We start from the raw sequence: 19783 nt of genomic DNA on the forward strand, positions 1-19783 counted from the left end.
GATACACACATTCCAATATTTATGGGTGAACAGACGATGTCTGGAATATGCTTGAGGCTATCCCACGTCACCCCCAGAAAAAAGATGTCACAGAGGAAAGAGGCAAAACAAGATGGACAAAATGTTAACAATGTTGAAGCTGGATGATGAGTAGGTACGTGGGGATTCATGATACTACTTGTTATCATTTTACCTATGAAAATCTAAGTAATAAAAAGGTTTTTTGAAAAGTCTCCTTGCTAGGGAAGGAAAAGGCATTTTTCTCACCAGAGGCCCTTTCGATGCTTTAGAACTAGAACCAATAACATAATATCCTGTGTCAATTATCTGAAAGGTCAGGCACATCTGCACCTGCCTCTTCTTGGTAAACATTAGCACTTGAGAGAAGCAGCAGGTAGTCTGGAAACACAGCATAGGAGAGAGCAAGGGAGGCCAGGAGAGAGATGAGCCAAGATTTTTGGTGGAGGGTTTATCAGGGCTTGGTGTTTCTGCATCTATGTATCAAACCAAACAAAATCCTATATTACCTCTGCCCTTAATCTGTAGCAGAGATCAGCATCTGTGTGATTTAAGTCCCTTTTGTTACATCTTTGGTGATAAAATGGGAGAGCTGGAAGAAACTAGAGAAAATACCCAACTGAACCAACTTATTTTGCACCCAGATATGATATTATAAGAAGATTATAGTTGGTTGGGTGAGATACTACTCACTAAACTAGAAGGCTGGCCTCCCCATTTTTCAATTCCTCCCTTGCTACCATGACAAAATGAATAAGGCAACAATATTAATGCACAGTCTTTATTTTCTCTACAAATTTAGGTAAAGGGAACTTTGTAGAAAGAAACTATCTACATGTTTGAAAATGAGAAGGCCCAAACTTACTCAATATTATATGTCAATTACATCTCAATAAAGCTAGCAAAAAAATTTTTTTTAACTTCTTAAAAAGAACCAGAAAGAGAAAATGGGAAGGTCCAGCTTCATGCAGTGGCTCCAGGATAATCAGAGAAAGAAACCAAAGTTGGCCAAGGATAAGCCATGATTTTCCTGAGTTGGTCCAGACTCCAGAGTTGTGACTAGTATCTCAAAGAGGAAAGAGTCTAGAGTTTGGGTCTATAGTCTCTGGAAATACAAAATGTTAACGCTGATGCTCCTGTCACCTCAGCAGAGCGGGCTGGCTGGCATTTCTGGTATTGGTGAGGAAACTGACCTAATTTTCCAGGCTCTTCCACCATCCTTGTGCCCAGCCTGGCATCTGTGCAGCCCTCCTGCCGGGGGAGGACAGCCAACTCTGCGAGTCTTGGAGAAGAATGATCTATAGGTGTGAACCTCTTGTGCCATGAACCAGCTTCACAAGAGAGTTGGGTGTGCACAGTTTTCCAGAAGAGACAGAAGACTTGGAGCAGGGCAGGGTCCTCAACAGCAGCCAACCAGGAGACAATCCTTCCGAGCTGGCCTTTTCCTTGGTCCCTTTCCAGTACGGTGTGGACGAGGCCTATAAATCTGTGGCTCTTCCACCAGCCCTACTCCCACTGGATTCCTAGAAGCTCACAGCTGACATTCCACAAGCGCTCAGCTGTTTTGTTATCTCGGCCCCTTGCAGACACCCAGGTCCTCTTGCAGTCACTGGAGGGCAGAGAAATAGCATGAACATCCAGGAATGGAAACTGACAGTCTGGAAAAGGTTTTGGCCTCTTTATCAGAATATATTTCTTTTTGCTTTAAAAAAAACTTTTTAAAAATTTTATTTTAGAGAAGGACAAAGAGAACAAGCAGGATAGAAAGGCAAAGGGAGAGAGAGAGAGAATCCTAGGGAAGATTCTATGCTGAGTACAGAGCCCGAGTAGGGCTTGATCCCATGACCCTAGGATCATGACCTGAGCCAAAATCAAGAGTTGGATACTCAACCCAGGTGCCCCCAGAATATGTTTCTAAATGTGTAAAATGTAATGGATGAAAAGGAACGGATTGTATTGAAATGCAGTTTTAGAATATTTTTAAAAAAGCTTCATGGTAGGGTGATCCACAGGCTCCCTTGTTAATGTGCTATGTCACAAGAGCTGGGCTGGGGCTGACAGCCACCCACTTGTAAAGTGGTGTGAGCAGAGGTGACATCCTGAGTCACCTGAAGCAACTGCCAGGGGCTGTGAAAACACTGCCTTCCATTGGTGACAAAGTCACAGGTATCCCTGCTACTCCTGCAGGTGGAGGTTAGTGAAAATGAAGATGCAATTATCTTTCCATCCAAGTTCACAGACCCCTTGAATTCTATCCATGGACCCACTTGTGGCCCATGAACCCCAGACTCAGCACTTTGTTTACTTCAAATAGTATTTTGTTTTGGGGGTGCCTGGATGGCTTAGTCAATTGAGCATCTGACTCTTGATTTGGGCTCAAGTCATGATCCAAAAGTCTTGAGTTCAAGCCCTGTGTCAGGCTCTGCACTGACAGTGAGGGGCCTCCTTGGGATTCTCTCTCTCCCTCTCTCTGCCCCTTCCCCTGCTGTGCTCGCTCTCTCTCTCTCTCTCTCTCAATAAGTTAATTTAAAGAAAAAAGATTCTCTTTCTCTCTCTCCCTCAGACTCTCTTCCCCACTCATGTGCACACGTGCTCTCTTCACGTACGTGTACTCAAGTAAAAAAGAGCACCAAACATTTTCAAGAGCTTAAGCAACATTAGCTATTATTATTTATCCATTCCTCTATTGTTGGGCTCTGAAGTTATTGCCAATGCTTCATTTAATAAATGGTGCACCAATCAACAGTTTTCAACAAATGGGACAGAATAGCAGGCTGGGATGGTTCAAGCCATGGAATGGGAAGGAGGTTGAATCTTGTGCTTCCTTTTATTCCCAACTTCTGATTGCCCATTAAGTTTGTGGCAAAATTCAACAGTGAAATGTCTGTTTCTGTATTCCAGCAGATAGTACCAATCTTGGCAGCGCTGAGAAACAGAGTTCTCTGTGGGGAGAGCTGACCTTGCCCCAGCACTTTGTGCTAAGTGGTATTAAAGAATTTATGAAAGAAGTCAGCCAAAAGCTTCAAGGAGAAGAAAAAAGATCCAGAGGAAGCACTCTGGATGTTCTTTTCAAGGCATAACCAAGGGGAACAGTCTGACAGCCTGAAAATGTGGCACACAGGTATAAAACAGAACCAGAAAAGCAGCTCTTCACCAAGTTTCTAATGTAAGCTCCCTTGGAAAAGTAACAGCATTTGGTCTCCAGGCCCAATCCAAACCTAGATTCCATTATCACATACAGACGTGGCCCCTAGGGCCGGGTGCAGAGCCCAGGGAGCCCTACGCCTCACCACGTACAACCCCTCCACTCACCTGAAGTACTTGCCATTCAGCGGCTCCAGGCCCTCAGCCAGGGCACAGTGCAGGCTGGTCTGCGCCCCCTCTCGGGCCGACTTGACAAAGGGGGAGAAGATCCGCCAAAGCAGGCACAGCAGGAAGGAGTGCCGGACCAGCTCAGAGCTGACCACGCCTGGATGCACAGCGTAGGTGGTGACCCCTGTGCCTAGGGCAAAGAAAGCACAGTTAGTCCAGGGACACATCAGAGCCAAAAGAAACAGCTCGTCTCCTGGAGCAAAATGCACAAATGAGAAGGGACTCAGAAGGAAACCCCAGGTTCAGAAGGTACCAGAAGGTACCTCTCCTTGCCGGATAGAATCTGTTTGTAATTAATTCATCTCTTCCAGAAAGATCTATAGCTTTCTCAGCCTTCTATGTTCCACAAGGAGTGCTTGATGGAAGGTCGTTCCATTTGAATGCCACTTTTCTTCTGTGGCTTAAGTATTAATAGTAGAAACAACCACATGTAGTAGTAGGAAGAGTAGTAGGAGTAGTAGTATCAATTATTCATAGTAGTATCTTTGAAATTTCTATAGAAGGAGCTGAGGGGAAGCAACTTGTTGGAAGGTAGGAGGCTAGAACCTTGTTTTGAGCTGTAATTGCTGAGTAAGCACATTTTATGGGGGATAGCCTGAGGGGCATTGATAGAGATAATGGAGAGTGACATGACCCCAAGATACCACTGGTGCCTCTACTATCTTATTATTTGCAAAGGTTCCGCTGCCTGGTTTACATGTATTACCTCATGTGATTCCCTATGAGTCTTATAAGGTGCCCATTTACAGCTGATGAAACTGAGCTCTCATCACAAAGAAGTTAAGTAAATTGCCCAAGGTCATACCTAACAGGTTGCAGGGTCAAGGTCTGAACTCTGACAAGGAATAAAGAGCATAGACTCTAGAGCTATACTGTCTGCATTTGAATCCTGGCTTAGCTAGGAAACTTGCTTAAGTTTCTTAATATATCTGTGATAAAATAGATCTATCTCTTCATTTGTCGAGTGGGGGGAAATAATAGCACCTCCCTCATAGGAATGTTGTATTAAAATGAGTTTAGACATGTATAATATATGGCACACACACAAAAAAAAACTCTCAATTTTTCTCATTATTATTATTTCTTCTAATAATCACCATCTTCTTCTATCTTTTGCATTCTGATAGTAAATACCATTGTTCCCAAACTCTGGCTATTCCCTGTGGCAAATGATTCCCCAGGTTTGCAGATGTCAAAGCCAGCAGCTCAGCAAAAACTTCAGAATCATAGGATTAAGAGAGGCCTTGCCTCATTTTATAGCTGAGGGAATGAAATCAGGGGAAGTTAAAGGGACATGTCCATATACACAGGTGGCTCGTATGTGGTAGACCAAGAGCTCAGACCCAGGGAGCCGAAATCCAATCCGATCTTTCTGACTCTAGACAGAGGGAGCCCTGTAGTTTAGCTCACCATGTGAACCTCAGCAAATAGCACAGACAGAAGGAAGCACTCTGGACTTAAAGCAGAGTTCCCATACTCCAGTCCTGACTCCTTTACTTGCCGTGTAACTTTCGGCTAGCCACTTCTTCAAGCCTCAGTTTGGATCCACAAAATAGTAATTAGAATACCTGCCCTGCCTATTACAAGAGGTGTTGTGAAAAGTCAAATACAATGGTAGATAGGAAATAAGATATGACAGAAATGGAAGGTAATTTTATAGATCCCTAACTCCTGTTCAATTTTAAGTTTTTTCCCAAGAGCATGAATTGTTTTTAGTCTGTTTATAACCTCATTCTCCTTAGTGCATAAAGCTATCATTGAAATGTGCATGTTTTGCATGTTTGATATCTTGACAAGTTTCTCTGAACCTCTAATCTAAACAGAAGACCTTGCTTTCGCTATCTTAACCCTGGCCCTTTCTCCATACTTACCTTGGAGCCTCCTGGCGAGCTCCCGAGTAAAAAGCACATTGGCCAGCTTGCTGTGGCAATAAGCAAGACCCCGGCTATAGTGCTTCTCACCCTGGAGGTCATGAAAGCGAATCTTGCCAACATAGTGGAGCACCGATGACAGGTTCACCACCCGTGAAGGAGTGGACTCCTTCAGCCGCTCCAGGAGCAAGTGGGTAAGAAGAAAGTGGCCTGTGAGGAGAGCCAGCAGGGAAGATTGAAGAGTGAGGTGATAGCTCAGGCTTAGGGGTGGGAGCTGGTGATAGCTCTTCAACATTAGCTCACTATCTTCTGGATGTGAACAAATTTAAATGCTGTGATAACTCAGTGCAAATGATCAATCAGTCTGAGTTAGTGGATTCCTCAAGGCAAGGGCCAGAGCTAGACTATTGGCTAGGCAACATAGACTTATTCTGTATTTATTTGTCCCTCTGCCCTCGCCCAGTCAGGAGAAAGGCCACTTGCAGGCTTCCAAACACCCTTTGGCCATGATCACACAACTGAGGGCCCAAATACATTTATGTACAGAAGGAAGGATGGAATCGTCAGGTAAAAATAATTTGCCTAGGACCAGAGAACATGTTCCATGAACTCCTCACTAGACCCATGACCCCTAAACCCCAGACTCATTCATACCTCAGATCCTCAAGATCTGCCTCCTCCACAGCCCAGTCCTTGACTTGCTTGGTCCTCAGTTATAGATGTGGCCCCCTCCAGCCAAACACAGATTCCTGTACCCCCGATCCCATGCCTGGTCCTGCTTGGCAAGCCTTACACTACTACGGCCCCATCTGAGAATGACATTCTTCTTCCTGGTGTCTCCAAGTTTTGGAGCTGCTTAATGGTATGGGTAGGAGGATCTCACTTTTTTGTACTGGTCAGGAGAAGGATAGTAAATAAACCCCCCAAATCTATGAAGCTCACTAGAGATTCTCAGCACTGGTGTAGGGTTATCTCCCTACAGAAAACAAGATGCAGTTTTCCTTGCTTTTCAGTCATTCAAAAATACTTACCTAGGTGGTTGACTCCCAGGTGGGTTTCAAAGCCATCTGCTGTCTTAGAATATGGACACATCATCACCCCTGCATTGTTGATCAGAATATGGAGCTGCTTTTCCTCTATAAAGCATAACCAAGGAGACCTTGCAGTTAGCAAGGAGCCCACTAGCTGCCTATTATAATCCTGAGTATCTACTCATTGCCCTTCCACCTATCTCAGTGATAATTCGATAACCACGGTCATTGGATTTCTAAATTTAATTACTGATATCTTCCTGGATGTTCGTTCATTCATTCATTTAGCAAATGTACTCTGAGTACTGACTCTGGGCCAGGCCCCCTCAGCTATGCACATCCAGCCCTAAATAAGACACACATAATCCCTGTCCTACATGGATTTCATATTCCTTGGGAAAAGCTAGCCATTCGCCGAGATACAAAAGAATTTTGGCAGCAGCACAACTTCATTTAGTGCCTGTGGCACAGAACGTTGATTCTCAGGATGAGAAAAGAGAGTGTCATCAGGGCCACACCTTGATGCCAAGGTGCAAGCCCAGACAGGGAGCCCAACATCCCCACTGCTGAGGGAAAAGATGATAAGGATCCTGCCCGGCTTGTCTACCACCAATTCCTTGCCCTGCTGGTTCATGTGGCAGAACCTGTCCAGTGGGATTGACGGTGGTTCTGATGTAAGGGTCACAGATGCTACAGTGTGGAGCAATCCATCCCACACCCAGCTTTCTGCTCCTCTGTCTACTCACAGGGGCCTTACCTGCCAGAAAGCCCTCAGCAAAGGCTCGGATGGATTTGGTATCAGATAGGTCCAGTTTCCGTACGAGCACCTGTGAGTTCTTTGTATCAGCTCGGATTTCACTGGCTGCAGACTCCCCCTTCAGTACATCTCGGCAGGCAATATATACTCGGGCTCCTGGGGCCAAAACAAAGACAGGGAAACATGTTCAGACTCGGCTGAAAAAGAGGATGTGAGTTTGAGACTGGTGGACAGAACACTCTCCTGGCCATCCCTAAGCAGCGAGTGGCTGTAGCGCCACCTCAGGATTCTCACAAGTAGAACTACTCAGACCCTTTGTCAGCTTAACCCTAGGCTGGGAACCCTGATTTATACACACTGGTATTTAATGTTGCTTGGTTTCTCCTTTGTGGAATAATTGATCTGACCAATATATATGGACATCATTATTTCCTTTTATATAATAAGGAAGGAGAAGGGAGGAAGGTTTGTTTAAGGGTACAGAATAAGTTGGTGTCAGAGCTGGACTTGAATCCCAGGTTCCTTGAATTTCTGACCAGAACCTCCAAGCCCAGGAGGAAGGACAAGCAAATGTGAAACAAATGCCCAGTGAGAAAGGCAGGAGGCACTGTCCTATGAACACAGAAAGGGGAGGACTTGCCTCTGCGAGCGAGTTCTCTGGCTGTCTCCTTGCCGATGCCTGTGTTGGCGCCGGTGATGACCACTACTTTCCCAGGAAGCTGCACATTTGATCTACAAACCCCACCAGCAAAGAACTTCCTATAGGCAAGAGAAACAAAAGCATTCATGCATATTATCCAATTATCCCAATTCCAGACTGGGATCAACATAAAATCCATCTAGTCTCAAAGAGAAATTTCTTTAAGTTGCTAGGAGACCCAATGAAGTGAACCTTCAAGGGGACAGTTTTCCCACTGGGTATTCTGTTCATTGGCTCTGGTTGGAAGGTCATGTGCCCAAAAACTACAAATGATCATTTAGATGAAGTGAATAAGTGCTCTTGAGCCAGGGCCAATGGAGACCTTCCTGGTTAGATAACACAGTACCTAGCTTTTATCTCTAGAGGTTCCCAGAGGTCAGCTTCCTCCTCTAACCTGCATCCAAAACATATATGTAAAGGGGCCCCTGGGTGGCTCAGTCATTAAGCGTCTGACTTCAGCTCAGGTCATGATCTCACGGTTCATGGATTAAAGACCTGTGTCAGGGTCTGTGCTGACAGCTAGCTCAAGGCCTGGAGCCTGTCTTCAGATTCTGTGTCTCCCTCTCTCTGACCCTCCCCTGCTTGCGCTGTCTCTATCTCTCAAATATAAATTAAAAAACATTTAAAAAATTTTTTTAATATATGTAATGGACATTAGTAGAGTCAATGGTCCTGAGCCCTAGATCTTCAATAGGCATCAACAGTTGAGTAATTGATTAACAGCACTTCAAGGGTCCCCATATACAAATATATACAAATATGGCTCCTGGGCTGCCTTCCAGTTTTAGAGAGCTGATATCTTCAGAGACTTTCTGCCATCCTACTAGAAATTCCATTGTAGCCATTAGCACACAGATAGAAACCTCTCTCAGTTCAGACATCTGTGTAGAGAGCATCCTTTCATATAAAGTTGACTTGACAAGTTCCAAAAAAGAGGATGGGAACAGGGCGTAACTAACATTTTCTAAGCATCATCTGATTTCAGGTCCTAGGCTAGACACTTTTCATAGAGAATTTCTCTTAATCCTCTCATGCTGTTAGTATTCCCATTTTACAGTGGAGAAGACTGAAGGTCAGAGAAGTTCAAGTCACTTGCTAATAGTGACAAAATTGGAACATAAACCTGGTTTCTATGCCAGGACCTAGAGTAATACTCTGTTCTTTTACCTTCTTTATCATCAGCATTTTTAAATGTTTATTTCATCTTTGAGAGAGAGACAGAGACAGAGATCATAATGGGGCAGGGACATAGAGAGAGAGAGGGAGACACAGAATCTGAAGCAGGCTCCAGGCTCTGGAGCTGTCAGCACAGAGCTGATGCAGGGCTTGAACCCATGAACCATGATATCATGACCTGAGCCAAAGTCAGATGCTTAACCAGCTGAGCCACCCAGGCACTCCTATTGTCAGCAATGTTTAAATTTTTCACTCAGAACAAACTTTTTTTGACACCTCCAGAAATCCCACAGCAGAAGAGCCATCCCAAATCATTAGTTGAGGGTCGTCTCAAAGGTAAGAGAGTTTGTTTTATTTGCAAAATTCCTGGTACTTAACAATGAATCCCTCAGCAATGACCTCCCATGATAACCCAGCAAAGCAACCTTGAGTAGGAGCAGTGAAGAAAAGACATAGGGACCTTTAGAGAAACTCCAGGGAATAAAGTGATAGAGCAAGCACTCCTACCTTGATTGTCTGTCACAGAGTCAGCTGTCCACTAGCATCAGAATTCAAACCAGCCCCTTCTCTCCCAGCCCCACGTCCTTCCTTCTTGGTTGCCACCAGGGTATTCATACCTCTTTCCTGCTTTCTGTGCCCTGACTTTCTCTCCCTCGGTCTCCATCCCTTTCTCATCTTTCAGCAGCTGAGAACTCATCTACTTACAGGCTCCGTGGCTCCCAATCCAGGGCTTTGCAAAATATTCCATGAGTTACTGAATTAAGACAAACCTGATGGATGGAGCTATCACATACAGGAAAGAAAGGAAGGAGGTGAGCAGTCCCACGATAACCAGCATCTTTTCAACTTCTTTAGTTGCTGCTGTAGTAAAAGCACCTTAGATTCCAAGTCTAGCTCAAGCTCCTGGTCTAACTCCAACTCCTGGCTGCTCTGCACTGCCTCTCCCTCCTCTAGTTGCTCTTACTCCTGGGCGCTCGGCAGCAGCAAGGCTCTTTCAGAGCTTAGCCCAGAATCCTATTTAAATCCGAGCTGTCAGAGCACAGCCTGCTGGGAGATGTAGTTCTCCGGGAAGAAGATGGAGGAAAGAGCAGTACTTCAAACTTCCTGGCAAAGGGAATGGGGGAAAATTAGAGCAACTAGCAGTTAATTCACCAGCCTCGGTTATTTCTCTTATTTAGGGAATGTGTTCTCCCAACCACGCCCACCTCTACTGCAAGACAGAATATTTTTAACTTTAGCAACAGACCCCATGACACTTGGAATATGAGTGTGATTAAAATAGAAAAGAAGCAGGGTGCCTGGGTGACTCAGTTGAGCTTCCAACTCTTGATTTCAACTCAGGTCATGATCCCAGGGTCATGTGATCAAGCTCCACATTGGGCTCCGAGCTGACAGTGCAAAGCCTGCTCAGGATTCTCTTTCCCCCCTTCTCTGCCCCTTCCTCTCTCTTTCTCTCTCTCTCTCTCTCTCTCTCTCTCTCTCTCTCTCTCTCTCTCAAAATAAATAAATAAACATTTTTTTTTTGAAAAGCACTTTTAGTATTTAATGAACCTCCTCCATGTGGCTTCAAGCTACCAGGACACAGGCTCCCCCAACACCCTTAATCTTCTCCTCAGCTCTTCTACTGAAGAATTTGGCCTTCACAATGACAGGCTGTTTGGGGAGCTTTCCCTTTCCCAAAACTTTGTAGTAGCCCGATCGCACCACATCAATGATAGGAGCACCTCCTGTCTTGTTTTTGGCAGCATTTATCCTTGTCTGCTCACTGACTAAGGTCCACAGTTTATCAAGGTTGACAGTTGGGCAGAAGCTCTGGTTCCTTTTTAAGTGGTAATGCCTCATACCAACTTTTCCAAAGTAACCTGGATGATATTTGTCAAAGTTAATCCTGTGGTGATGCATGCCACCAACATTACCCCGACCTCCTGGGTGCTTCCAGTGCTTGCCGATGTGGCCGTGACCATGGCTCACGTGGCCCCGAAGTTTCCGGGTCTTCCTCAGTCTGGAAGGCATGTTGGCGACCCAGAAGAAAGAGCTAAACATTTTTTTTTTAATGGAGAAGGTAGAACCTCCCCAGAAGAATAGTGAGAGAAGTCAGGAGAGTGCCTTGCTGGGAAAGGGTAGAGACTGGGAGAGGGCATGTTGGGAACCTTTGTGGGGATGAGTGTTCTGTTCTTTGAGGTGGATACTGGTTACAAAAGTGTGCTCACTTTGTGAAAATTCATTGAGTCATAAGCTTGATTTGTGCACTCTCCTGTGTTTTATGTTATACTTCAATAAAGTTAACACATACATGTACATGCCTAGGAAAGAGTTTCAGTGCATGGGCTCTAGAGTGGACTTCCTGGTTTAGATCCCAGCTCATCTACTTACAAGCTCCATGGCCATGGGTAAGTTACTCAGTTTTCTCACTGTATAATGGGTATGGTAAAAAAGATATATTTACTTGTTTTAAGTATTAATTAAATAGGTAGAAAATTTGAGACAGAAACTTGCATATAGAAAACACTATAAAAGTGTTGGCTGTTTTGATTAACTGTACTGATTCCTGTTTCCTTTGCTGCCCCACTTATGTTACTCATGGGGTCAAGGGCAGAAAAGGGAGAGGTTGTGAATGGGAGTAACATTTCAGTTGGATGCTATTAAAGATGAGAGAAAGCAAAAGACAAAAAGCTAGCAAATACTCTCAGAGCTCTCTGGAAATGTGTGAGAGGTTAGGAGGAGGTTTCACAACCCTTTCTCACTCAACATCCCTCTCCTAGATGTTACAAGAGGTAAGGAGTCAGAACAACACCCCAAGAGTCATATCCTAGTTCTGCTCCTTCCTCTGAAGCCAGAGGAGGCTCCAGGAGGATGCACATGATGAAGAAAGTTCCTGTGGCAGGCGAGTGTTCACCCCTCATTCATTTATTTAACATATACTTGCTAAACACCTCTTGGTGTCAGGCATTGTGCCAATTATCCTGAAGACACAGTTCCTGCTCCTTGGGAATCTCATGGGCCTGATGAACAGAATAGATCATTCCCAGGAGGATCTCTCTTGACTCCCATGTTACCTCTCTCCTCTCCTCTCATGTCTCCTGCTCTGGCTCCAGGTTACTGCAGCCATGTCAGCAGCAGAGCCCTCAAGGTCCCAGAAGCCCTTGAGGAGATCTTCCCATTGGCACTCTCCAGGGCCCCTCTCATAGAAGCTGATGTCCACTAAGCCAGCATGGTCCAGCTGATTGGACAGTCTTTGTCTGCCACACTCAGGGACACTGGATCTGCAACACCTCACAGATTTTATGTGAAAACAAGGTCTGTTGGTGTTTTATGCTTAGAGTCCTTCCTTCCCTATGAAATCAGGGCCAGGGTCAGCCAGAGAAACAGACTCAATGCCATACTACACAAAGAAAAGTACATCTAATAATCTCAAATCTGGATACCTTTGTATTAATGTTATCTGGATCCCCAGTGCTACTGAATCAAACCCAAGATCTTCTACATTTGTGGAGATGATATTCAATTTATCTAGAATTATGGAAATACACAGTTCGTTAAAAACACACATTAAATATTATAATCCAATGGTGATTGATTACTCCTAGCAAATGTTAAACTATGTTACAAAGCTATAATAATTTAAATAGTGTGGTACAAGCAGGTGACTAGTCAGACAACTTAACAGAACAAAATAGAAAGCCAAAAAACGGATCCAAATACATGTGGAAATTTAGATATGACAAAAGCACCATTTCATCAGTGTGTAGGACAGGGGTGAGATAGATTATTTAATAAAGTATTACATGACCTAGGTATCCTGCTGGGGAAAAGTAAACTTGATCCTTACCTTACATTTTACATTAAATTTTCAAATAGACCAAAGAGGAAATTACAAAAAAATGAAACCATTAATGTATTAATAAGACCCATTGGAGAAATTTTAAAATAATTTTAGAGTCATAAGACCCTTCTAATAGGATAGAAACCCCAGATATCAAGAAAAAAGAAGACAAAAGAATCTTTGTGACAAAAACTACCATATACAAGGCAAGACAAAGGAGAAACTGGGGCATTAAGGAATCTACTCCTAAAATCATTGTTGCACTATATTGAATCTAAATTTTAAAAAATAAAACAAAAAATAAAAAAGAGAAACTGGTAGAGAGGGTGGAATATCACAACACATATTGCAGACAAAAGTTTAATTTATTTAGTATTTAAAGAACTCATATAAATCACTAAGAAAAAGAATAAACAACCCCGTTGAAATAACAGTTTGAAGAAAAGGAAATACAAGTAGCTGTCCAACCTCACTCAGAACAAGAGAGATGTAAATTAAAATTACACTGGGAGTGACTTATGACCTAACAAATTGGCAAAGACCAAAAAAAAAAAAAAAACATGTCAATTGGGCAGAGTGTGAAAAGATAATGATGGACTGCTAGTGGGAGAGTTGATTGTTACAGCCTCCAGAGGGAAGTGTGATAACATCTAATAAAGCAAAGCATGCCCCTGTTGACCTAGACATTTCACATCCATTTATTATATAAGGCTGTTATTGTACCAATACATGTACTAGCAAAAGCTGGGAAATCTACTGCACCAGAGGACAGCCACATAATGGCATTTTGCAGCTGTAAAAAAAAGAGTAAACACTTTTTAAAAAAACATATGGATAAGGGAACAATCTTTGAGACAATTTAGGTAAAAAATTAGAGAGGAGGACAGTGTTTATAATATACTACCATTTGCTTAAAAAATGGAGGGAAAATATGGACATATTTGTTTGTATATGCATAGGCTATCTCAGTAAAGATAACAAAAATTAATAGATAATGATAGCCACTTCTGAAAGGACAAGGGGACGGGGGAAGAAGCTTTTCACCAAAAGTACTCTTTTGTACCTTGTGAACTTATAACCTATGGCTTATTAAAAATTAAATTAAATTTTTGAGCAAAAAGGTTCAGATGACTTTGAAACACCTTACTGGCTTAATTTTGTTCATCACTGCAATACCATAAAAGAAAACTATTTCTCAAATCAATATTGAGACATTCTTAAATATGTGTTGCCACATAAGCAAAGTCATTATTGTGACCTATGTCATCATTATAATCGACACCAAAGGACCATGGAGCAGTCCCTGTTTTGGGGGAAATTTCAGTCTGAAACAGATAGAAATATATACCAGAGAAAGAGAACGGGATGAAAACACCAGAAGAACCAGTACGGAGAAGATCTGAAGTTCAGGGATGAAAAAAGCACTGATCAGGGCCCTCTTCCTGCCACTGATAAATCACAGGTCAGAAAGTAACACCATCCTCCTATGGCAAGCTAGGAAGCTGGGAAGCTGCTCCATGATGTGACCTTTGGTCCAAATTTAAGTGGGGCCATACTGCACTGGCTGCCTGGTTATCCCTGTCCTGATTACTCTAGAAATGAGCCTCTTGTGAAGTAGAGCAGGAGAGGCGCACCTGGGTGGCTCAGTCAGTTAAGATTCTGACTCTTGATTTCAGCTCAGGTCATCATCTCACAGTTCATGAGTTTAAGCCCCGTGTGGGGATCTGTGCTGACAGTGCAGAGCCTGCTTGGAATTCTCTCTCTCTCCCTCCCTCTCTCTCTCAAAAAAAAAGAAAAAACATTAAAAAATAATTAGAACAGGAGAAAGAAGTGTAAACCTCTCTTTCTTTCACCTCCACTAGTCTTAAAATCACAGATTCTGGAAGGTAGGCAAGTAAACAATCCGACATCCAATCCTCCTACTGCAAATCATCCTGCATTTTCCCGAAAGGGCTCTGGCAGTGCCACCTGGATATTTCCATTTCCAGTCATGAGGAGCTTGCTGCCTCCTCCCATGCCCCTACCCCAAACTTCACCAAAATGGAAGCACATTTTTGTATTTGTTTTATCCAATGATAATGATTGTTCTTTTTTCTTGATTTTAAAAGGTGAAATAAACACACTATCTTTCCAAAAAAGGAAGAAAAGAAAAGAAAAGAAGTTTGCTGCTAATATGTAAGTTTATTGATTTTCCTCCTGTGCATCGTGACCCTTACCTACAGCAGGCACTACTGATATTCTGGACCAAGTCATTCTTCTCCTGAGGCTGTACTGGATACTGGAGAATCTGTGGCACCTCCCCAGTAGATACCAATAGCACCACTACTGCCATGTGACAACTCAAATGTCTCCAGACATCGGACTATCCACTGGGGGACAAAATCATCCCTTTGAGAACCACTGCCTTCCAGGATGGGCCTTTAGGATAACAGATTGATAAAACTTGGATTAGAGCACAGTAATGCCTTTGACTCAGCTGGAATCTAACCGAGCTAACCTGCTAATCTGGTCAGTTAGTGTGGTAACTCTTTAGGGCCAAGGGCACTGCTGTCTCCTAATCCTTTTGCCTTTCAAAACTATGTTCTCCCAGCTTAATTCTGTCTGCCTCTTTTTTTTTAAGTTTTTTTTTAAATTTTTATTTGAGTACAAGCAGGGCAAAGGGGCAGAGAGAGAGAGAGAGAGAATCCCAAGCAGGCTCCGTGCTCAATGAGGAGCCCACCTCGGGGTTCAATCTCGCCATCTAGGATCATGACCTGAGCCAAAACCAAGAGTTGGATGCTCAACTGACTGAGACCTCGTGTTCATCTCTGAACACGAATGTTTATAGGTGACTTCATTATCTTCAGATGAGGCAGCAGCTCCCTGGACCCTTAATCTCCTCATCTCCAAGAACCTCCTCCCCTCCCTCATCCCTGACCCTCGGTATGGGTCCTAGAACCATCCACCTTTAACATACTACATTCAGACCGCCCACTATCTTACAGCACCTCCTACTCACTTAGCTTTCTTGTGGCATGGATCCCAACACCGCATTTCTTAGCGCCAGGAGCAGCCCCAGACTACTATAGCCCCTCCTGTCATCACTTCCTTAAATTATCCAGTCGAGATTTCACACTCTTCACTTCAGTCATTCTCTTGCCAATATCCTTGGCCTCCTGGCCCTCTTATCTTTCTGCCCCACAAACCTAATAAAACCTCAATTCTTTTTTTTATTAATAGTTTACTGCCAAGTTGGTTTCCATATAACACCCAGTGCTCTTCCCCACAAGTGTCCCCATCCATGACCATCACCCCCCTTCCCCTTTCTTCTTCCATCTTCAGCCCTCAGTTTGTTTTCAATATTCAAGAGTCTTTCACAATTTGCCTCCCTCCCTCTCCCTAACTTTCTTTCCGCCCCCCCCCTTCCCCTTCCCATGGTCCCTTGTTAGGTTTCTCCTGTTAGACCTATGAGTGCAAACATATGGTATCTGTCCTTCTCTGCCTGACTTATTTCGCTTAGCATGACACTCTCAAAGCCCATCCACTTTGCTACATATGGCCAGATTTCATCCTTTCCCATTAAAACCCCAATTCGGAGGAACCATCCATCTGTCTGCTTTGTGCAGCTGGCTGGTAAGAGCTGCTTGAAAAAAACATCACATCACCCTGCATGTTGATGCCATTGTAAGTACATAGCCACCCGCATGGCCCAGGGCCTCCAACTAAACTGCCAATCCTTTTTTATTTCCCTAAACCCCATTAACAGAATCTCTACAGTGATTGTTTCACATGTGCACTACTCTTCTTAAACTTCTTGCCTACCCCCCTCAATTTCAGCATGTGTCCTGGCCTCCTCACACATGCACATACACATCTACACAGTTAGGACCATCAGAAAGAAAATTCTTTTATATTCTGCTACCAAGCTCATAAATCTATTTGAATTCATGCTCATCATATATTTCTCTCCTCCTAAGATGAATTTCTCTCCATCTCATCCTCTTCTTCTTTCTTGGGGACCCTATTCTGTCATTCATCTGCTATCTCCCCATTCAACTTTTTCCTCTGTGCTCTTTAAAAATGTTCCTTCCATTCCACCTCCCCTTTCTGATAAGAACCTCTTCTCTCCTCTCCAGCTTGAAAGAGTTGTCTCTACTTTCTTACTTTCTACTTAGCCCTCAGTCTACTCCAATCAGGGTCCCACCAACAACTTCTCTGAAACTGTTCTCCACAATGTCACCAATGATGACTATGACGCTACATCTAGTGGACACATTTCAGTTCTTATCTTGCTTAACTTTTCAGTAGTGTGGCACACTTGAATACCTTCTATTTTTAACAGCTTTATTGAGGTATAATTGATGTGAAATAATCTGCACATGTTTAAAGTATACACTTCAGTGAGTTTGGCATTTGTGTACACTCATGAAACCAGCACCACAGTCAAAATAATGAATATGTCCATCGCCCCCCAAAGCTTCCTCATTTTCCTTGGTATAACCTTCCCACCCCTCCCCACTTCCCCCCATCCCCAGGAAGCCACTGATCTGTTTTCTATCACTACAATCTATAATCCACATTTTGCACTTTTCTAGAATTTTATATAAATGGAATCATACAATATTCACTCTGTTTTCTGGCTTCTCTCATTCAACATAATTATTTGGAGATTCACACAGGCTGTTGTGTGTGTTGGAAGGCTACTCCTTCTTATATCTGAGTAATACCTATTTCATTATGTGAGTATAGCATCCTTTGTTTATCCACTCAAACTGTTGGTGGGACATTTGCATGGTTTTCTGGTTTGGGTTATTGCAAATAAAGCTTTTATGATCATTCACATACAAGTCTTTGTATGAATAAACTTTCATCTCTCTTGGGAAATTACTGAAGAGTCATATGATAGTTGTATGTTTAAATTATATTATATTATATTATATTTATTTTATTATATTATATTATATTTATTATATTAATTCTGGGGGGTGCCTGGGTGGCTCAGTCGGTTGAACATCTGACTCTTGATTTCAATTCAGGTCATGATCTCACGGTTCATGAGTTTGAGCCCCGTGTTAAGCTCTGCACTGGCAGTGCAAGGCCTGCTTGAGATTCTCTCTCCCTCCCTCTCTCTCCCTCTCTCTCTCTGAGCCTCCTCCGTGCATTCTGTGTCTCTCTCAAAATAAATAAACTCTAAAAATTATATTTAACTTTTTAAAAAATTAACAAACTATTTTCCAAGATGGTTGTACCATTTTACATTCTCAAAAGCAGTATATGAGAATCCCCGTTGTTTCACATTCTCATCAATAACTGAACTGGTCTGGTCAGATTTTTTTATTTTAGCCATTATAGTAGATGCATGGTGGTATTCTGGTGTGGTTTTCTTCTGTTTACCCCTAATGACTAATGATACTGAGCATTTTTGCATCTGCATCTCTTCTTTGGTGATATATCTGTTCAAATCACTTGACAACTTAAAAAATTGTGTTATTTTCTTAATCCTGAGTTTGGAGACTAAAAAAAAAAACCATTCTGACTACAAATACTTGATCAGACATGTGATTTGCAAATATTTTCTCCCCATATTTGGTTTCTTTTCATTATCTTCCAAAGAGCAGAAATTCTTCATTTTGATGAAGTCCAACTTATCAATTTGTTCTTCTTTGGATCGTGCTTTTGGTGCTGCAAGTGCTACTTCTTGAAATAATTTTTCAATGCATTCCAGCACACCACACCCCCCAGGTTCCTTCCCGTGCCAGTTACTCATTTATTGCCTCTCGGCTCCAATGCATCCTGATTGCCTGCTCTGTGAAAGTGGAAATAGACCCTTGAAATAGGTTTTTCTTTGCTATTTGGCATGGTGTTAAACTTTGTCAATAGATGGCACTGATGAGACATCACAGGAGGAAAGGGATTTGCTTCCTCTGCTGTGCTAGCTCCACGGGCTTCCGCAGCAAGCCCGGCTCCCGCGGTGCACACAGCTTCTCTATCAGCACTCAGTGGCCAGCAGCTTCCTTTTCAGTGTTTCGTAACAGAGCTCCTTCAGTGAGATGCCTCCCTGTAGACAGTTTCCCCCGGCACTCTACACAGTCAGTTTCCAGCAAATTCCACAGGTGCAGCACCACAGCAACTTCTCTTCCATTTAGTGCACTGTGCCTGTCCTTCTCCAGCAAGGTCTGGGAGTGAAGGCATCTCTTCCTTGGGGGCGCTGTCTCAGCCCCAAGTAGTGGCTATTTGTACTGTATTATTTCTATTACATCTGTTATTAAAATTTTAAATTATTATATTTTATTGCTCTTTTTTAATGTTTATTTACTTTTGAGAGAGAGAGGGAGAGAGAGAGTATGAGCAGAGAGGGAGACCCAGAACCTGAAGCAGTATTTTTTATTGCTCTTCTAATCTTTTTTAGAGTTCTCTTTACTTCTTCCTAGCCTCAGATTGGCTAACCACAGGCTAAAAACCCACTGCCTGTTTTTGTAGATAAGTTCTATTTGATCATGCTCACTCATCTACATACCATTTAGGGCTGCTTTTACACTGCAAAAGCAGAATTGAGTAGCTGCAACAGAGACCATAGGCTCCCAAAGCCTAAAATATTTATTTTTCTTTACAGAAAAAGTTTAACAACCCCTATATTTTCCAGTTCCCCATTACACCAATCTCCTGTTATGGCTTATAATTCTTTATATTAAAATGTCCCTGTTCAAATTACCATGTGGTTTCTCTAATCTCACTGGACTCAGTCTAATACTTCATCAACTTCTCTATCCCCTTTTCACCATCCATTCTCAGACTCACCTTCCTCTACCTATTCCATAATGTTAGTGCTGCCCAAGACCCTCCTCTCTACCTTCTTTCATAGCTGCTCTAAGCCTCTCATTTGCATATCCATCTTCTATTATTGGGTTTAACCAATGGTTTTTAATCTGGGTTCTGTGAATGAAATTTCATGCAAATTTTGTATGGATGTGCATATGCACATATATATGGGGAGAAGGTCTCCAGCCTCATATTTGGGCAACATGGCTTAGTAGGTAAGGGCACAGACCCTGGATA

General features: G+C 42.9%; 1 protein-coding gene and 1 pseudogene across 1 annotated transcript; both read right to left on the bottom strand.

Moving 5' to 3' along the window:
• Positions 1-785: 785 nt before the first annotated feature.
• Positions 786-9839, bottom strand: RDH12 (retinol dehydrogenase 12). Its single transcript, XM_029951758.1, has 7 exons — positions 9696-9839; positions 7690-7808; positions 7050-7205; positions 6293-6397; positions 5262-5471; positions 3331-3520; positions 786-1627 (listed from the first exon to the last, which is right to left on the bottom strand). Exons 1-7 carry the CDS (start codon positions 9761-9763, stop codon positions 1525-1527), a joined length of 951 nt encoding a protein of 316 aa, XP_029807618.1. The 5' UTR covers positions 9764-9839; the 3' UTR covers positions 786-1524.
• Positions 9840-10439: 600 nt separating this feature from the next.
• LOC115301881 lies at positions 10440-10954 on the bottom strand (annotated as a pseudogene).
• Between the last annotated feature and the right edge of the window lie 8829 nt (positions 10955-19783).

This window comes from Suricata suricatta, chromosome 9, assembly GCF_006229205.1.
Source record: "Suricata suricatta isolate VVHF042 chromosome 9, meerkat_22Aug2017_6uvM2_HiC, whole genome shotgun sequence".
Classification (NCBI taxonomy): Eukaryota; Metazoa; Chordata; class Mammalia; order Carnivora; family Herpestidae; genus Suricata; species Suricata suricatta.

Bases quoted from the DNA above. Each gene is read 5' to 3' on its own strand.
- RDH12 (XM_029951758.1), bottom strand. From the start codon at position 9,763: ATGCTGGTTATCGTGGGACTGCTCACCTCCTTCCTTTCTTTCCTGTAT. The intron at 5,472-6,292 runs GTAAGTATTTTT...CTCTCCTCACAG, and splicing joins CCTGGGAGTCAACCACCTAG to GCCACTTTCTTCTTACCCAC. The intron at 1,628-3,330 runs GTGAGTGGAGGG...TCTGCCCTCCAG, and splicing joins CTGAATGGCAAGTACTTCAG to TGACTGCAAGAGGACCTGGG.